At 45.3% G+C, this 15,739-nt stretch overlaps 1 protein-coding gene across 5 annotated transcripts; it reads right to left on the bottom strand.

Annotated features, from left to right (window-relative positions):
• Nucleotides 1–946: 946 nt before the first annotated feature.
• LOC139230475 (endogenous retrovirus group PABLB member 1 Env polyprotein-like) lies at nt 947–14,859 on the bottom strand. Of its 5 annotated transcripts, none has more exons than XM_070862295.1 (4): nt 14,771–14,859; nt 11,476–11,560; nt 9,935–10,098; nt 947–3,113 (listed from the first exon to the last, which is right to left on the bottom strand). In XM_070862295.1, the coding sequence occupies exon 4, from the start codon at nt 2,638–2,640 to the stop codon at nt 1,720–1,722; it is 921 nt and encodes a 306-aa protein (XP_070718396.1). In that variant the 5' UTR covers nt 2,641–3,113; nt 9,935–10,098; nt 11,476–11,560; nt 14,771–14,859; the 3' UTR covers nt 947–1,719. The 5 variants fall into 5 exon arrangements, with proteins under 5 accessions (XP_070718396.1, XP_070718398.1, XP_070718395.1 ...); XM_070862297.1 differs by having other exon boundaries at nt 9,935–10,090; XM_070862294.1 differs by lacking the exon at nt 9,935–10,098.
• Between the last annotated feature and the right edge of the window lie 880 nt (nt 14,860–15,739).

Raw genomic sequence — 15,739 nt, 5'->3', positions numbered from 1 at the left:
CCTGATAGTCTGCATCCCAGAGTAGTTAAAGAAGTGCTCTAGAAATAGTAGATGCATTGATGGTCATTTTCCCAAATTCCATGGACTCTGGATCAGTACCTATGGATTGGAGGGTAGCCAATGCAACCCCACTTTTTAAAAAAGGATGGAGAGAGAAAACAGGGAATTATAGGACGGTTAGCCTGATATTGGTGGTGGGGAAAATGCTGGAATCAATTATTAAAGATGTAATAGCAGAGCATTTGGAAAGCAGTGACAGGATCGGTCCAAGTCAGCATGGATTTATGAAAGAGAAATCATGCTTGATAAATCTTCTAGAGGTTTTTGAGGATGTAACTAGTAGAGTGGCTAAGGGAGAACCAGTGGATGTGGTGTATTTGGAATTTCAAAAGGCTTTTGACAAGGTCCCACACAAGAGATTAGTATGCAAAATTAAGGAACATGGTATTGGGTGTAATGTGTTGACATGGAGGGAGAACTGATTGGCAGATAGGACGCAAAGAGTGGGAATAAACAGGTACTTTTCAGAAAGGCAGGCAGTGACTAGTGGGGTGCCGCAAGGTTCAGTGCTGGGATCTCAGTTATTTACAATATGCATTATTGATTTAGACGGACGAATTTAATGTAATAGCTCCAAGTTTGCTGATGACACTAAGCAGGGTGGCAGTGTGAGCTGTGAGGCGGATGCTAAGAGGCTGCAGGGTGACCTGGACAGGTAAGGTCAGTGGGCAATTTCATGGCAGATCGAGTATAATGTGGATAATTGTGAGGTTATCCACTTTGGTGGCAAAAACAGGTAGGCAGATTATTAACTGAATGGTGACAGGTTAGTAAAAGGTGAGGTGCAAAGAGACCTGGGTGTCATGATACATCAGTCACTGAAGGTGTAAATGTAGATTATTTTCTCTCAATCTGATCCAGTAAAATTACTGAGTCGAATACCTATTGTGCTTTGAACAAAGCAGTCTTTATTTTACCGGCCGGCAAGACTTATCAGACAGAAGATATACTCTCTCGATAGATCGTACACACTCCCTACGGATAAGTGAAGTTACATCGTAAAGCGACAACAGTTATACATTTTTGAAAATAGATAACAAAATACAATTAGATTGACATTCTAACTCAGCCACTCATTAGTCAATCTATATAGGATGTTTTTACGAAAGCTCAACCATTGCCTCTGAATGTTACAAGTTAGTGGTGTGACTACCAACTGAGACCTTGCAATTCTGCAGATTTATCCATATATTCATTTCATGTTACAATTTATATTGTTGGCAGGATTAGTAACTTAAAACCTTGAGAAAGCTTGTTAATTGTGCTGATGTTGTCTAATTTGCAATCTGACATTCTCTTAGTTATTTTTCCATGGCTTATACATTTCCACATATCCAATTCACTTTACTGCCTTTTAATTCCATATATCCCGTTCATATATCCACATTCCCTCCTTTTATCATTCCATGATAACATTTAGGATCATTCTAAGAGTATTGCATTCATCCGTTCACACTCCATTTTCAGAATCATATTGTTGAGTAGTTCTTTAGTAGAATCTTTAGTTTGTTTGATCATAACCCGGGAACACTTGACCACAAGAGGGTTTGCTAACCTTGCCATCATTACTTTACAGCAGAGGTTAAGGCAACCAACAATCAAACAACAGGTAATTATTATTACGATGAGAACAATTGCCCCATGCATTGGATAGGATCTCTAAGACCCACCCAAAAGCCATTCAAACCTGCTAGGTTCTTTTGCTGGTGTGGATAACTTCTTCACCTCCCTCCTTATGTGATCGGCAAGATTGGTTATGTTTTCTGAACTATCAGGAATGTAAGTGCAACATTCAGATCCTATCAGGGCACACGTTCCCCCTTTTTCAGCTAACAGGTAATCGAGGGCCATTCGGTTTTGTAATGCTACGGTCCTTATTGCTACCATTTCAGCTGTGATGCCCTCCAGAGCTTCAGCAGTATGGATAGCTACCTGTTCCAATATCGTTTCTAAGTTCTGTACTTCGTCCATGAGACGCTTTATCCCGATTGGGAACACCAGGACCCCAAATAACTTGTTGGCGGGGGTGATGGCTCGCTTATATCGTATGGAGACATGTACTTCCGCCAGGGTACGTACTTGTCGCACAAATGGCACCACATATCCCATATAGAATGACCCTGTCCATCGCCTGGACAACCAAGGATATGCCTTATGACTGCACACGAAATACGTGCCGTTAAAGGCTGCTTTCTGATATATTGCCTCCGGGTCCCAGGACTGGGCCCACAAACTTCCACCTGTGTTATTCGGAACGTGAGAGTGGATGGTGACTCGTGTACCTGTGGTGAGGTTGAGACTGTGTGGGCAATTGCTGTACCCTACGATATGTCCCTTGTTACTGGTGTCATTTCGAATTAGACATATGGTTGGCCTCCCAGTCACTGAGATATTGGTCAGAGCTATGAATGGGGGTTCCTTTTCACGGTTGTAGGTTGGTTGGTACCATCCCTGGAATGTCTGACTAATGGGATCTCCAATACTCTCCCACTTGGTGACCTCTCCGTGTTTGTTCAGGTGGTAACGGTATGATACTCCTCCTGGTCTCCGTGATCCCCCTTTTGACCCGCCTTTCATCATTCGTACTTGTATTGGCCCCCCTCCTCTTATTATAGTTTGGCTCTGAATCCATCTGACAGTCTCAGTTAGGGTCAGTGGAACGGTGCGCAAAGAAATTCACCCTTTGGAATGTATAGGGATATGTGAACACACCCAGCATCTAGAAAAGTGCCCTTTTTGCGCATAAACGTAAGACATATACAAAAAGGTGTTTACATGGAGCTCTCGCCTTTGTCTTCCATCCCATGCGCCAAAACTGTCATATATCAACACTATTATACAGACTGTGGCATACAGACATAGTCTCATCTTATGGCTCAGGATTCGGATAAATAGTCGAATTATTTTGCTCATTTAAAAAAGTTCAGTTTTCTTGTCTCTCTTCTCAGGTCACCGTTGGTGCAGCTGGATGTTTATTACGGGTAAAAGTTCAATCCGGTCCACGTTACAATTCGGATGTCAACTGCCCCGTTCAGCTATGGAGAAGAGGAAATCTGGAACAGAAACAGGAATTAGAATAACCAGCAAAATAGATTTGTTAAAGGATGATGAGCTTGCAGTGGTGCAGGTGAACCCAGGCATTTTTCCCCTCAACCTTAGCTGCAGTAGGGGTAGTGAGTAACACCTGAAAAGGCCCCTCCCATCGCGGCTCCAATCCCTTTCGAATCCATTTCTTAATCAAAACATACTTCCCTGGGACCACGAGGGATGATTCGGGTAAACTGGGAGGTCAAGGTGAGCCCCTCGAACCTGGTTGTGGGCTACTCGCAGAGCCTGAGTTAAGGAAATAATGTATGTGGTCATCTCCTCAGTCATGTGGTGGAACTGGACAGTGGAGGGGACATTCTGATTCAATGGTGTTCTCAGGGGTTTACCATAAATGACTTCAGCGGGGGTCAGCCTAGTCTTACCAGTTGGAGTAGTGCGTATCTGGAATAGGGCTATGAGAAGGAGTTTAAGCCAATTTAGTCCAGTTGATGCGACCAGTTTTGCAAGTTTGGTTTTAAGAGTTTGATTAGCACGTTCAACTAATCCCGCAGCTTGGGGTCGGTAGGCGCAATGTAGCTGCTGGTTAATGTGCATCTGGGAGCAGAATTCTTTGTTGACTTGGCCAATAAAGTGAGGGCCATTAGCAGAACTCAGTCGAGCAGGGATATCATATCTAGGAACAATTTCCCTCATTAACACTTTAACAACAGTTTGAGCTGTATTGTCGAGGGTAGGATACGCTTCGATCCATTTGCTGAATACATACACTATTACTAGCACATATTTGTAACAGTGAACCCTTTGCAACTCAATGTAGTCCAACTGCAAGGTCTCAAAGGGACCTTCTGGTAGGGGCGTCTTACCCCAATCACAGGGGATTCCCTTCCCTGCATTATGCTGTTGGCAAACAAGGCAACGACTACTAGTGTTCTGGGCCAACGCCTGAAGTCTTGGGTGTCACCAAGTCGCCAAAAGCGTAACACTTGTTGCCCTGGCTCCACAATGAGTATTAAAATGCATACATTCAATAACCCATGAGGCCAACTCGTCAGACATGCAAATCTGTTCCGCGGGAGTGGTCCAGAGTTTCGAGACATTGTCATAGGTACATCCATAATCTTTCCACAACAGTTTATCTTTTTCAGGAGCGTCCTCCTGTGCTTTAATAACATCTTGGATGGTTGGCATTGGTTTTTCCGAGGCTAACTTATCCTTTCTAAGGTTTTTAGTTTGACTCATCATTCTGGGCACTTCCATCCGTTGTCCACGAGAGGCCTGTTTAGCCTTTTGGTCAGCACAACGATTCCCTATATCAACCAGAGAATTTCCGGTAGTGTGGGCGGTACATTTGACAATGGCAATGCGTTTGGGGAACATGAGGGCTTGCAACAAATCAGATACTAGCTGTTTATGAGATATCTCATTCACCTGTGAAGTTAGGAATCCACTATTTTTCCATAATTGTCCGAAACCATGGGCTACTCCGAAGGCATACCCAGAGTCGGTATAGATATTAACCTTGAGGTCTTTAGCCAAGATACAGGCTCGGGTAAGGGCAAATAGTTCAGCATGTTGGGCGGAATAAGCGGTTTCAAAGGCGGCAGATTCCATGATCTGATTCTCCTGGTTTACTATGGCGTATCCAGAATTTCGTTTGCCCTCTGGGTCAATGGAAGAACTTCCGTCTACATACATAATACAGTCTGGATCTTCCATTGGTACATCAACTAAATCCTCCCTGACCGATGTGCCCTCCTGAATTAAGGATAAACAATCATGACTGGGTTCTTCCTCATCTTGGGATGGCTCGGTAAGAAAACAAACCGGATTGATGGCAGTACAGTGCCGAAAGGTCAACCTTGGATTATTTAGTAGGTAGATCTCATATCTACTTTGCCTAGCCATGGTAAGATGCTGAGACTGCAGTTGACCCAAGAGGGCAGCTACGGAGTGAGAGGTATATACAACAATATCCTGCTGAAGGGTAAGGTTGGGGGCAGATTGTAGGCTATTCTAGATAGCAGTTAATATTTGAGTACATACGGGGTGTCCCAAGGCAACGGGATCAATTTTAGAAGAGAAGTAAGCAACAGGTCTATGTTTATCCCCGTGTTTCTGAGTTAAGACAGCGTTAGCACAATCTTTCATGATCGTACAATACAATTGAAAGGGACGGTCGTAGAGGGGCCGTCCCAAAGCCGGAGTTTGCAGCAGGGCTGTTTTTAGTTCCTTCAAGGCTTGGATGTCTGTGGTTTCTATTTTAAAGCTGACTTCCTTGGTAGTGTACGGTGTGAGTTGCTTGGTCATCAGGGCAGCATTAGGAATCCAGGATCTACATTAATTTATCATCCCCAACCACTGCCGCATTTGTCTAGCCGTGCTTGGGACTGAAAACTGGCAGATGGGTTTGATTCGACATGCCTTCAAGGCTCGGTGGGTGCCTGATAAAATGATCCCAAGAAATTTAACTTGAGAATGGCCAATTTTGACCTTTGACGGGGATACTATGTATCCCAGGGAGGACAAGTAATTCAATAACTGTTTAGCATCCTCTCTATTACTTGGTTCATCTACGCTGGATACCAGTAAATCGTCCACATACTGAATTAAAGTAGATCCCTTAGTCAGCGTGAGAGATTGTAACTGTTCTGCAGGCACCTTGAGAATAAGGTTGGGGAGTGAATGAACCCTTGGGGAAGTCTAGTCCAGGTATATTGCTGTCCCTGGTAAGAGAAGGCAAATAGGTACTGACTCGCCTGGGGTAGCAGTAAAGCGAAGAAGGCGTGTTAGAGGTCTATTATTGTGAAGATCGTGGCGTCTGCTGGGATTAAAGACAGTATCTGTGCTGGGTTGGGAACCAGAGCGTGCAGGGGCTGGACGATAGCATTGATAGCTCGAAGGTCTTGGACTAAACGGAATTCGTTTGTTCTGCCTGGCTTTGGCACTGCCAGTATAGGAGTATTACACGGGGACTGGCATCGGACCAAAATCCCCTGTTCCATTAGCCACTTAATCAGTCGGTGGATACTCGGTATTGCCTGTGATTTCAGTGGGTACTGTCGGATAGAGGGCCAGTCCATATTGCCCTTCACTGGGATCTCAATCGGATCAATGGGAGTATAACCCACATGGGAGGGGTCCTCTGCCCACACATGAGGATCCACATAGTCAGGTATGTCCGAGCCAGTATGATGCTGTAGAGTGTTAAGACCTTCTCGGGGTCCCCATGAAATTGGACTGTTCGGCCATGTTTTACGATTTGCACATCCCGGCTGGTAGGGTCAGCCTCATCTATGGCCTTGCGTACCATAATTCACAAATCTTTAGCATGGTGAGGGGCTAATACCTCACGAGCAATATGCGGTGCCATTTTTAGGGGCTGTTTCCACAGATTCGTATCCATTTCCACAAAATCTGCCTCTCCTTCCGGTCCAGTCACTCTAGTCCTTAATAGAATTCCCTTCACTTCCCCTTCGTGATCCTGATAAAAGTTCTGCAGGTCCTGATTCTTTCCGCTGGGATCGTATGCTAGGGTTACGTGATAGGGTGCCTGCGGCAGGTCCAGAGACCACCACTGAGGGGTTCTAGTGGTATAATACTGCTGATTAAGGGTTCCCTGTTTTACAATAATCCCATCATCTCCACACTCCGAATGCAACTGGAATTTGCAGAGGAGGTCTCTAGCCATCAAGTTACAGTCCAGATTGGTAGTGATGACAAATCGATGTTCTACCGATTCTTCCTGGTAACCCACTTTAACTGGTTCTGACACCGGGAATGTCGAGATTTGTCCCAGGAATCCTGAAAGTTCCTGTCTTTCAGTAGAGGCAGGGAGTTTAAGCTTTGATTGTACAGAAGACATGAAGGCTCCCGTATCTATCAAAAAGGGTTGCCACTCATTCAGAATTTTTAACAATATCATTGGTTCGTCGTCCGGGGAGGATCCCTGTACAATCAAGCTGCGTAGTCAATCGGGGGACAATTGACCAAAGGGGTTGTTCTGGGAGAAGTTATTGTAAAATCCTCCTCTCCCCCCTTGCCCTCTCCTTTTCCTCCTCTTCCTTTTCCACGCTGACTGTAGGGGCAATTTTTATTCCAATTTTCTTCCTGCCCACAATTAAAACATCCATCTCGTCTTTCCTAGCCACGACCTCTTCCCATACCAGGCCGGGGATAGTAGGGTGGTCCGTAATTAGCAGGGCCCGGGCCATTTGGGTGTTTGATATAACCGTATCCCTGTTTATCCACCCAACCCGGCACGCAATACTGCGGTTCCATCTGGTATCCCCTTGGGTCGGGTTTTGGTCTTTCCACCTGAGGCGGCTCTTCCTTTCTCGTCACGTATTCAGTCTTGACCCGGGTTGGGGGCGCACCTCCCCCCTCCCCTTTCTTTTCCTGCCAATAATATCTAACCGCCCTTTCCATCTGGGCTTTACTGTTATCTGCCCAATTAATATTATTTGTCCGAATAGCGTGAGCAATCGAATAGGGCAGGCACTGAAGTAGGATAGCGCAGAATTGAGGAGAATCCTCTCCTGCTCTGAAGACATTATCTCCTGATTGACTCCCGTATATTTCAATAAATCTTTCCATAAATTCATCGGGAGTTTCTTCACGCTTGGCTTTAGTTTCTAATACTGTGGCCATACTGATGGGCTTCTGAAGTGTCATGGTGAGAGCATTGAAGATAGCGTTTAGGCGATCCTGGATATCGTTAGGGTGAGCAACGGACAATGCATCATGAGTAGCATGTCCTAGGTGAGTTAGAAATCGGGTGTGTTCAGTTGGGCTCAAGGTTTGCTTTACTGAGGCCCACAGGTCCCTTGATTCTGCATTATCAACTGAAATAGTTGTTCGAAGATAATCTATAAATTTGATAGGTTCTTTTTTCCGATCTGGTATGCTGGCCATAAGGACCATAATTTCGGTCGGTTTCCAGGGCACATAGACATCTATATTGGGGTGGTCTGCAGCTTGATGTGCATCAGGATTTGGCATTGGTCTGACAGGGAATTGGTGTCGGGACTTTGGGATCTTGGAAATTATTTCTAGGTCGAAGGATGTTTCGGAGCTGTCTGACTGCTTGACAGTTCTGCGTCTCGATCGGCGGGGGTGTTTGCTATGTCTTTCACAACTTGGACTGTTAGATTGACTAGAAGATTTACGGGACTGTATGTGATATCGCGATATAGTTCTGCCCTTTCGAGTGTGAGATCTGGTCCTTTCGGCTATATTGCTTGTGAACTGGGGATCCGAATCGGTATCAGAGGACGAGGAGTCAGTTTGGGTTTGTTGCTTTAGTGGTATCGGGTTATTTTTAACTCCTCTTGCCAGAGTGTAAGGTGGAGCGTGTTGGGAAGAGGACTGGAGCAAGGGGCCAGGGGGTGCGGGAGGCGCCGTTGGGCGCTGAGTCAGTGACCACTCATCAATGTCATCATCAGCCTTGGTTAACACAAAGGTAGCCATTTGATTACATAATCGGTCAATCCCTTTCTCAGAGGTCCCAGAGGATCTCTTAGTAAGTTTCTCGTGCGCACATTCTTTTTTTTAAAGACGTCTACAGTTTTAACATGTGTTCCCTCTGTCAATGAGAGTCCCAATTTAATAGCATTTATTTGCCAACTTGACAGAAGTGATGCATCTTTTAATTTTTGGCAATCCCTGTGCTTTTTTTCTGCTACCTCTTCGCTTCTAGTGCCACCTAGAGGCCACTGGTCATCTCCTAATAATTTGTTCAGGGCTCCTGATAATTTTCTAAAGTCTTCAGCTCTTTCAGGGAATTGCTCACGTAACTTTTGGAGCGGACTATCCGCATACGTTGTTTTATCCAATTGATTACCCATTTTCACGCTGCCCCTCATATTAACGTGTCGTTACGCATTTGTGTTGTCGTGCAATTTGAACTAACTTAAAATAAACACAGACTTTACTGAAACTAACACTGACTTTGAACCAACTCAAAATAAATAGACTTTTAAAATCTAATACTGATCCGCGTCGCCCCGCGGTTCGCGTCACCGCGTGATTTAAAACACTTAAAATAAACACAGACTCCCGCGTCGGCCCGCGGTTCACGTCGCCGCGCGACTTAAAACACTTAAAATAAACAAAGACTTTCTGACACCAGCACTGACTTTGATTACCGCGCGCTTCGCGTTGTTGCGCATTAGCCTCGTCCCACGTTCACTCGGCCGCGCCGCCATGCATTCCACGCTGCTCCGCGTCTGCGTCAGCCCTCCTTTATTCGGCCGCATGCTCGCGCCGCCGCAGGTCTCACGTCGCTACGCGTTCCACGCTGCTGCGCGTATGCGTCAGCCCTCCTTTACTCGGCCGCACGCTCTCAGCGCCGCACATCTCGCGTCACTGCGCATTTGCGCCGCTGCACATCCGCGTCGGCCCGACCTTTTGAGTTGCTGCGTGATTTAAATTCAATCAGTGCCTAGGCGGGCCAAGTGATATACGACGTCGACGTCACAGCTGACTTGAACACCTATCCTCTATTTAATTCCCCATAAGCCTTACTTAATTCCCTGTGAGGCTAATTTTCCAAATTTGATTTCTTATGAGCCTTATTTGTTTTAGTCTCCAAATTTCCCTATCCTTTCGTGTCACCGCGCAGTTTAAATTCAATCAGTGCCTAGACAGGCCAAGTGATATACAAGGTCGACGTCACACCTGAATTGAACACTTATTTCTAAATTTAGAAGGTATTCGCCAGATTGTTATGGATCTCGTTCAGGCACTACCCGAGAACCAGCGAGTGGCTAAACTTTTCTCAGACTTTTGAAACCGGGGGAAACTGGAACAGTATTGAAATCATACTCACTCCAGTGGCCACTTCCCCTTGTCTCGTCCAAGGCTAGTCTGGCTCTTAATTCGCAAGTTTTCGGCAGTCGTCCGTTGAGATCCCACTTCTGACACCAAATGTAAATGTAGATTCTTTTCTCTCAATCTGGTTCAGTAAAATTATTGAGGCGAATACCTATTGTGCTTTAAACAAAGCAGTCTTTATTTTACCGGCTGGCAAGACTTATCAGACAGAAGATATACTCTCTCGATAGAGCGTACACACTCCCTACGGATAAGTGAAGTTACATAATAAAGCGACAACAGTTATACATTTTTGAAAATAGATAACAAAATACAATTAGATTGACATTCTAACTCAGCCACTCATTAGTCAATCTATATGGGATGTTTTTACGAAAGCTCAAGCATTGCCTCTGAATGTTACAATTTAGTGGTGTGACTACCAACTGAGACCTTGCAATTCTGCAGAATTATCCATATATTCATTTCATGTTACAATTTATATTGTTGGCAGAATTAGTAACTTAAAACCTTGAGAAAGCTTGTTAATTGTGCTGATGTTGTATTATTTGCAATCTGACATTCTCTTAGTTATTTTTCCATGGCTTATACATTTCCATACATCCAATTCACTTTACTGCCTTTTAATTCCATATATCCCGTTCATATATCCACAAAGTTAGGCATGCAGGTGCAGCAGGCAGTAAAGAAAGCAACTGGCATGCTGTCCTTCATAGTGATGGGATTTGAGTGAAGGAGCAGGAAGGTCTTACTGCAGTTGTACAGGGCCTTGGTGAGACCACACCTTGAATATTGTGTGCAGTTTTGGTCTCTTAATCTGAGCAAGGATGTGCTTGCTATTGAGGGAGTGCAGCGAAGGTTTACCAGACTAATTCCCGGGATGGCAGGACTGACATATGAAGAAAGAGTGGATCAGCTAGGCTTACACTCACTGGAATTTAGAAGAATGAGAGGGGATCTCATAGCAACATATAAAATTATGACGGGACAGGATAGGTTAGATGCAGGAAGAATGTTCCCGATGTTGGGGAAGTCCAGAACCAGGGTCACAGTCTAAGAATAAGTGGTCAGCCATATCGGACTGAAATGAGGAGAAACTTTTTCACCCAGAGAGTGGTAAAACTGTGCAATTCTCTGCCACTGAAAGTTGTGGAGTCCAGTTCGTTGGATATATTCAAGAGGGAGTTAGATGTGGCCCTCACAGCTAAGGGAATCAGGGGGTATGGAGAGAAAGCGGGAGTGGGATAATGAAGTTGCATGATCAACCATGATTATATTGAATGGCAGTGCAGGCTCGAATGGCCTGCTCCTGCACCTTATTTTCTATGTTTCTATGTATCTTTCCATTCCTGGTGTGTGAGTGTGTATTTTGCGCTGTATCTGTCCATCTGATTCTACTGCTCCATGTGGCTGTAAGATTCACATTGTTACTCTGCCGCTTTGGTTCACTGTGGGACTGACTGCTTCTGTTGCCTGTGACAATAGGATTGAGGCCAGTTCTGTGTCTCTGCGGTCTGTGAGTGATAATCTACTTACTGTGTGTGAGAAGGAGCTGCCTGCACTGTTCCTTGTGTTCTGCGTGGAAGAAAGATCACATTTGTTCTGGCTGAAGAATTTTGCTCTGAGAATAAGACGAGAATATTAGTTCTAAGATATGGATGCGGGGGAGAATATGATGCACCTGAGGGAGCGACAATGTATCTCTCGATCACCAGCAACATGGTTCTGGAGAACTCAGTTCACCGAAACAATATAACCGGTCTTTAAAATATAGAAACATAGAAACATAGAAAATAGGTGCAGGAGTAGGCCATTGGACCCTTCGAGCCTGCACCGCAATTCAATAAGATCATGGCTGATCATTCCTTCAGTACCCCTTTCCTGCTTTTTCTCCATACCCCTTGATCCCCTTAGCCGTAAGGGCCATATCTAACTCCCTCTTAAATATATCTAATGAACTGGCATCATCAACTCTCTGCAGCAGGGAATTCCACAAGTTAACAACTCTCTGAGTGCAGAAGTTTCTCCTCATCTCAGTCCTAAATGGCCTATCCCTTATCCTAAGGCTATGTCCCCTGGTTCTGAACTTCCCCAACATCGGGAACATTCTTCCCGCATCTAACCTGTCCAGTCCCGTCAGAATCTTATATGTTTCTATGAGATCCCCTCTTATCCTTCTAAACTCCAGTGAATAAAGGCCCAGTTGATCCACTCTCTCCTATAACCGTCCAGCCATCCCTGGAATCAGTCTGGTGAACCTTCGCTGCACTCCCTCAATAGCAAGAACATCCTTCCTCAGATTAGGAGACCAAAACTGAACACAATATTCCAGGTGAGGCCTCACTAAGGCCCTGTACAACTGCAGTAAGACCTCTCTGCTCCTATACTCAAATCTCCTAGATATGAAGGCCAACATACCATTTACCTTCTTTACCGCCTGCTGTACCTGCATGCCCACTTTTAGTGACTGATGAACCATGACACACAGGTCTCGTTGCACCTCCCCTTTTCCTAATCTGCCGCCATTCAGATAATATTATGCCTTCGTGTTTTTGCCCCCAAAATGGATAACCTCACATGTATCCACAATCTCCTGCATCTGCCATGCATTTGCCCACTCACCTAACCTATCCACGTCACTCTGCAGCCTCTTAGCGTCCTCCTCACAGCTCACACCGCCACCCAGTTTATTGTCATCTGCAAACTTGGAGACATTACACTCAATTCCTTCATCTAAATCGTTAATGTATATTGTAAAGAGCTGAGGTGCCAGCACTGAGCCCTGCGGCACTCCACTAGTCACTGCCTGCCATTCTGAAAAGGATCCGTTTATCCCGACTCTCTGCTTCCTGTCTGCCAATCAGTTCTCCATCCACATCAGTACATTACTCCCAATACCATGTGCTTTGATTTTGCACACCAATCTCTTGTGCGGGACCTTGTCAAAAGCATTTTGAAAGTCCAAATACACCACATCCACTGGTTCTCCCTTGTCCACACTACTAGTTACATCCTCAGAAAATTCCAGAAGATTCGTCAAGCATGATTTCCCTTTCATAAATCCATGCTGACTTGGTCCGATCCTGTCACTGCTTTACAAATGCGCTGCTATTTCATCCTTAATAATTGATTCCAACATTTTCCCCACTACTGATGTCAGGCTAACCGGTCTATTGCGAGTTTTCTCTCTCCCTCCTTTTTTAAACAGTGGTGTTACATTAGCTACCCTCCAGTCCATAGGAACTGATCCAGAGTCGATAGACTGTTGGAAAATGATCACCAATGCAGCCGCTATTTCTAGGGCCACTTCCTTAAGTACTCTGGGATGCAGACTATCAGGTCCCGGGGATTTATTGGCCTTCAATCCCATCAATTTCCCGAATACAATTTCCTGCCTAATAAGGATATCCTTCAGTTCCTCCTTCTCACTAAACCCACTGACCCCTCGTACATTCGGAAGGTTATTTGTGTCTTCCTTCGTGAAGACAGAACCGAAGTATTGGTTCAATTGGTCTGCCATTTCTTTGTTTCCCATTATAAATTCACCTGAATCCGACAACAAGGGACCTACGTTTGTCTTCACTAATCTTTTTTTCTTCACATATTTATAGAAGCTTTTGTAGTCAGGTTTTATGTTCCCTGCTAGCTTCCTTTCGTACTCGATCTACCCCCTCTTAATTAAACCATTAGTCCTCCTCTGCTGAATTCTAAATTTCTCCCAGTCCTCAGGTTTGTTGCTTTTTTTTAGCCAATTTATATACCTCTTCCTTGGCTTTAGCACTATCCTTAATTTCCCTCGTTAGCCATGGTTGAGTCACCTTCCCTGTTTTATTTTTACTCCAGACAGGCATGTACAATTACTGAAGTTCATCCATGTGATCTTTAAATGTTTGCCATTGCTTATCCATCGTCAACCGTTTTAAGTATTCTTTGCCAGTCCATTCTGGCCAATTTACACCTCGTACCACCGAAGTTACCTTTCCTTAAGTTCAGGAACCTAGTTTCCGAATTAACTTTGTCACTCTCCATCTTAATAAGGAATTCTACCATATTATGGTCACTCTTCCCCAAGGGGCCTCGCACAACAAGATGGCTAATTATTCCCTTCTCATTACACATCACCCAGTCTCGGATGGCCAGCTCTCTGGTTGGTTCCTTGTCATATTGGTCTCGAAAACCATTCCTAATACACTCCAGGACATCCTCCTCCACCGCATTGCTATATCTTCTCCCACACTCCTCTCCTGGTGCCTGCAATAGATGCACTTTGTGAAACTCCCCATATCCTCACTGTAAGGCTGTATTTCCACTGCTCACTGTCCAAGAACAACAGACACGGTGAGATTGGAACTGAATCAGGAACATTTACTACTGATTTGGGGAAAGAAAGATTTGAAAGAGCGAGGTGATTTACTTTCTCTGTTACCTTACACTGTCCACACACAGCTCGAGAATGGCCTCTCCCCTCCCCCACTCACACCATGTTCCGGAACAAGTTCCTGCTTCACTCCACCTCTTACACATAGCCCCCGACGGAACTAAACCAGGAACATTCACTACTGGTTTGGAGAGAGAAAGCAGCAGATTGTAAATAGCAGATTCTGCCCATTCTGTCTCCCTTACACTGGACACACGCTGTCCACACACAGCCTGAGAATGGCCTCTCCCTTCCCCCACTCACACCACACACTGAGAATGGTTCTTGGTCCACTCTGCCCCTTACAAACAGCCTCCGACTCTCCCCGGACTCAATGCTGATCTCTGAGCCCATCTGCGGACACGCTCCCAAAGCGCTGCGCTGCTGTAAGGAGGCTGCTGCTCGCTGCCTTACCCCGGGGCTGCGGTGTCTCCATTCCCGGCTGTTTTAAACCATCTTCTTCCGCTCACTGAGTGAATGGCGATCACGGGCAGGGCTGGGGGAGAGGAGGGCGCATGCGCTCTTCTGCTCACTGGAAATCGACACAGGGGGCGGGGCTTAATCGCGCATGCGCACCTCTCTGCACTAATTCAGCCTGTAAAAATCAAAGTGCAGTTTTCCCAATTTACTTTTATCAGAATCTGAGCAAAAGAACTGGGCCTGGGGGGAAAGGACAGAGAATGATTAAAGCTGGGAGCCTTGTCCCTTGGAGATGCTCAATTTGGGATCATTCTGTGCAGTATGTTTCTCTCCATGAGCCCGTCTTCACAAAGCAATCCTGCAGAAACATCGGAGGGATGCGGGAGTGGGAGTGTTTGCTGTTACCGTGCAGGATTTAATATCTGACAGAAACAGTCCAAGATCAGTTTAATTAGAGTAAAACACTCGGTCACTGAGAGTAATACCGAGCAGCCCGGAGCTGCAAGATTGCAGAGATTACAACAGGCAAGCGAGGGTTAAATTGGGCCATTGTTTTTCTCACTCTCTGACACTGTCCCGGAATGTGGGATTAATAATGTGTCTGTCTCTGGTACAATATCAGTGAGAGAGGAGACTGCATCTTCTGTCTCTCCAATGGGAACTTTCAGGATAAAACGGGATTTCACAGGTCAGTCTGGAACTGATAGTGTGCATGTCTTTCTGTGTCTCACCGCCCTACCTCGCACTCTCCTGTCTCTCGCTCAGCCCTCTCCCCTCTCTCTGTCTCACTGTTGGTATCCGCTCTCTCTTGTACTGGCTGTGAAGGCGGGATATTGTTATATAGCGTGATGTGGAAACACTGTTGGAAGTGTAAGACTGATAATGCCTCTGTTTCTCTCTTTGGTGCAATACGTGAATGTGTGGCACTGTTACTGAGCGTAATATGGAGACACTGATACAAAG

This window comes from Pristiophorus japonicus, chromosome 19 (genome assembly GCF_044704955.1).
Source record: "Pristiophorus japonicus isolate sPriJap1 chromosome 19, sPriJap1.hap1, whole genome shotgun sequence".
In the NCBI taxonomy this organism is placed as follows: domain Eukaryota; kingdom Metazoa; phylum Chordata; class Chondrichthyes; family Pristiophoridae; genus Pristiophorus; species Pristiophorus japonicus.
Note: the sequence above shows the minus strand (reverse complement) of the source record. Positions and strands in the feature narration are given on the sequence as shown.

What these genes read in the sequence shown, in the direction of transcription:
- LOC139230475 (XM_070862295.1), bottom strand. Translation starts at nt 2,640, where the DNA reads ATGATGAAAGGCGGGTCAAAAGGGGGATCACGGAGACCAGGAGGAGTA.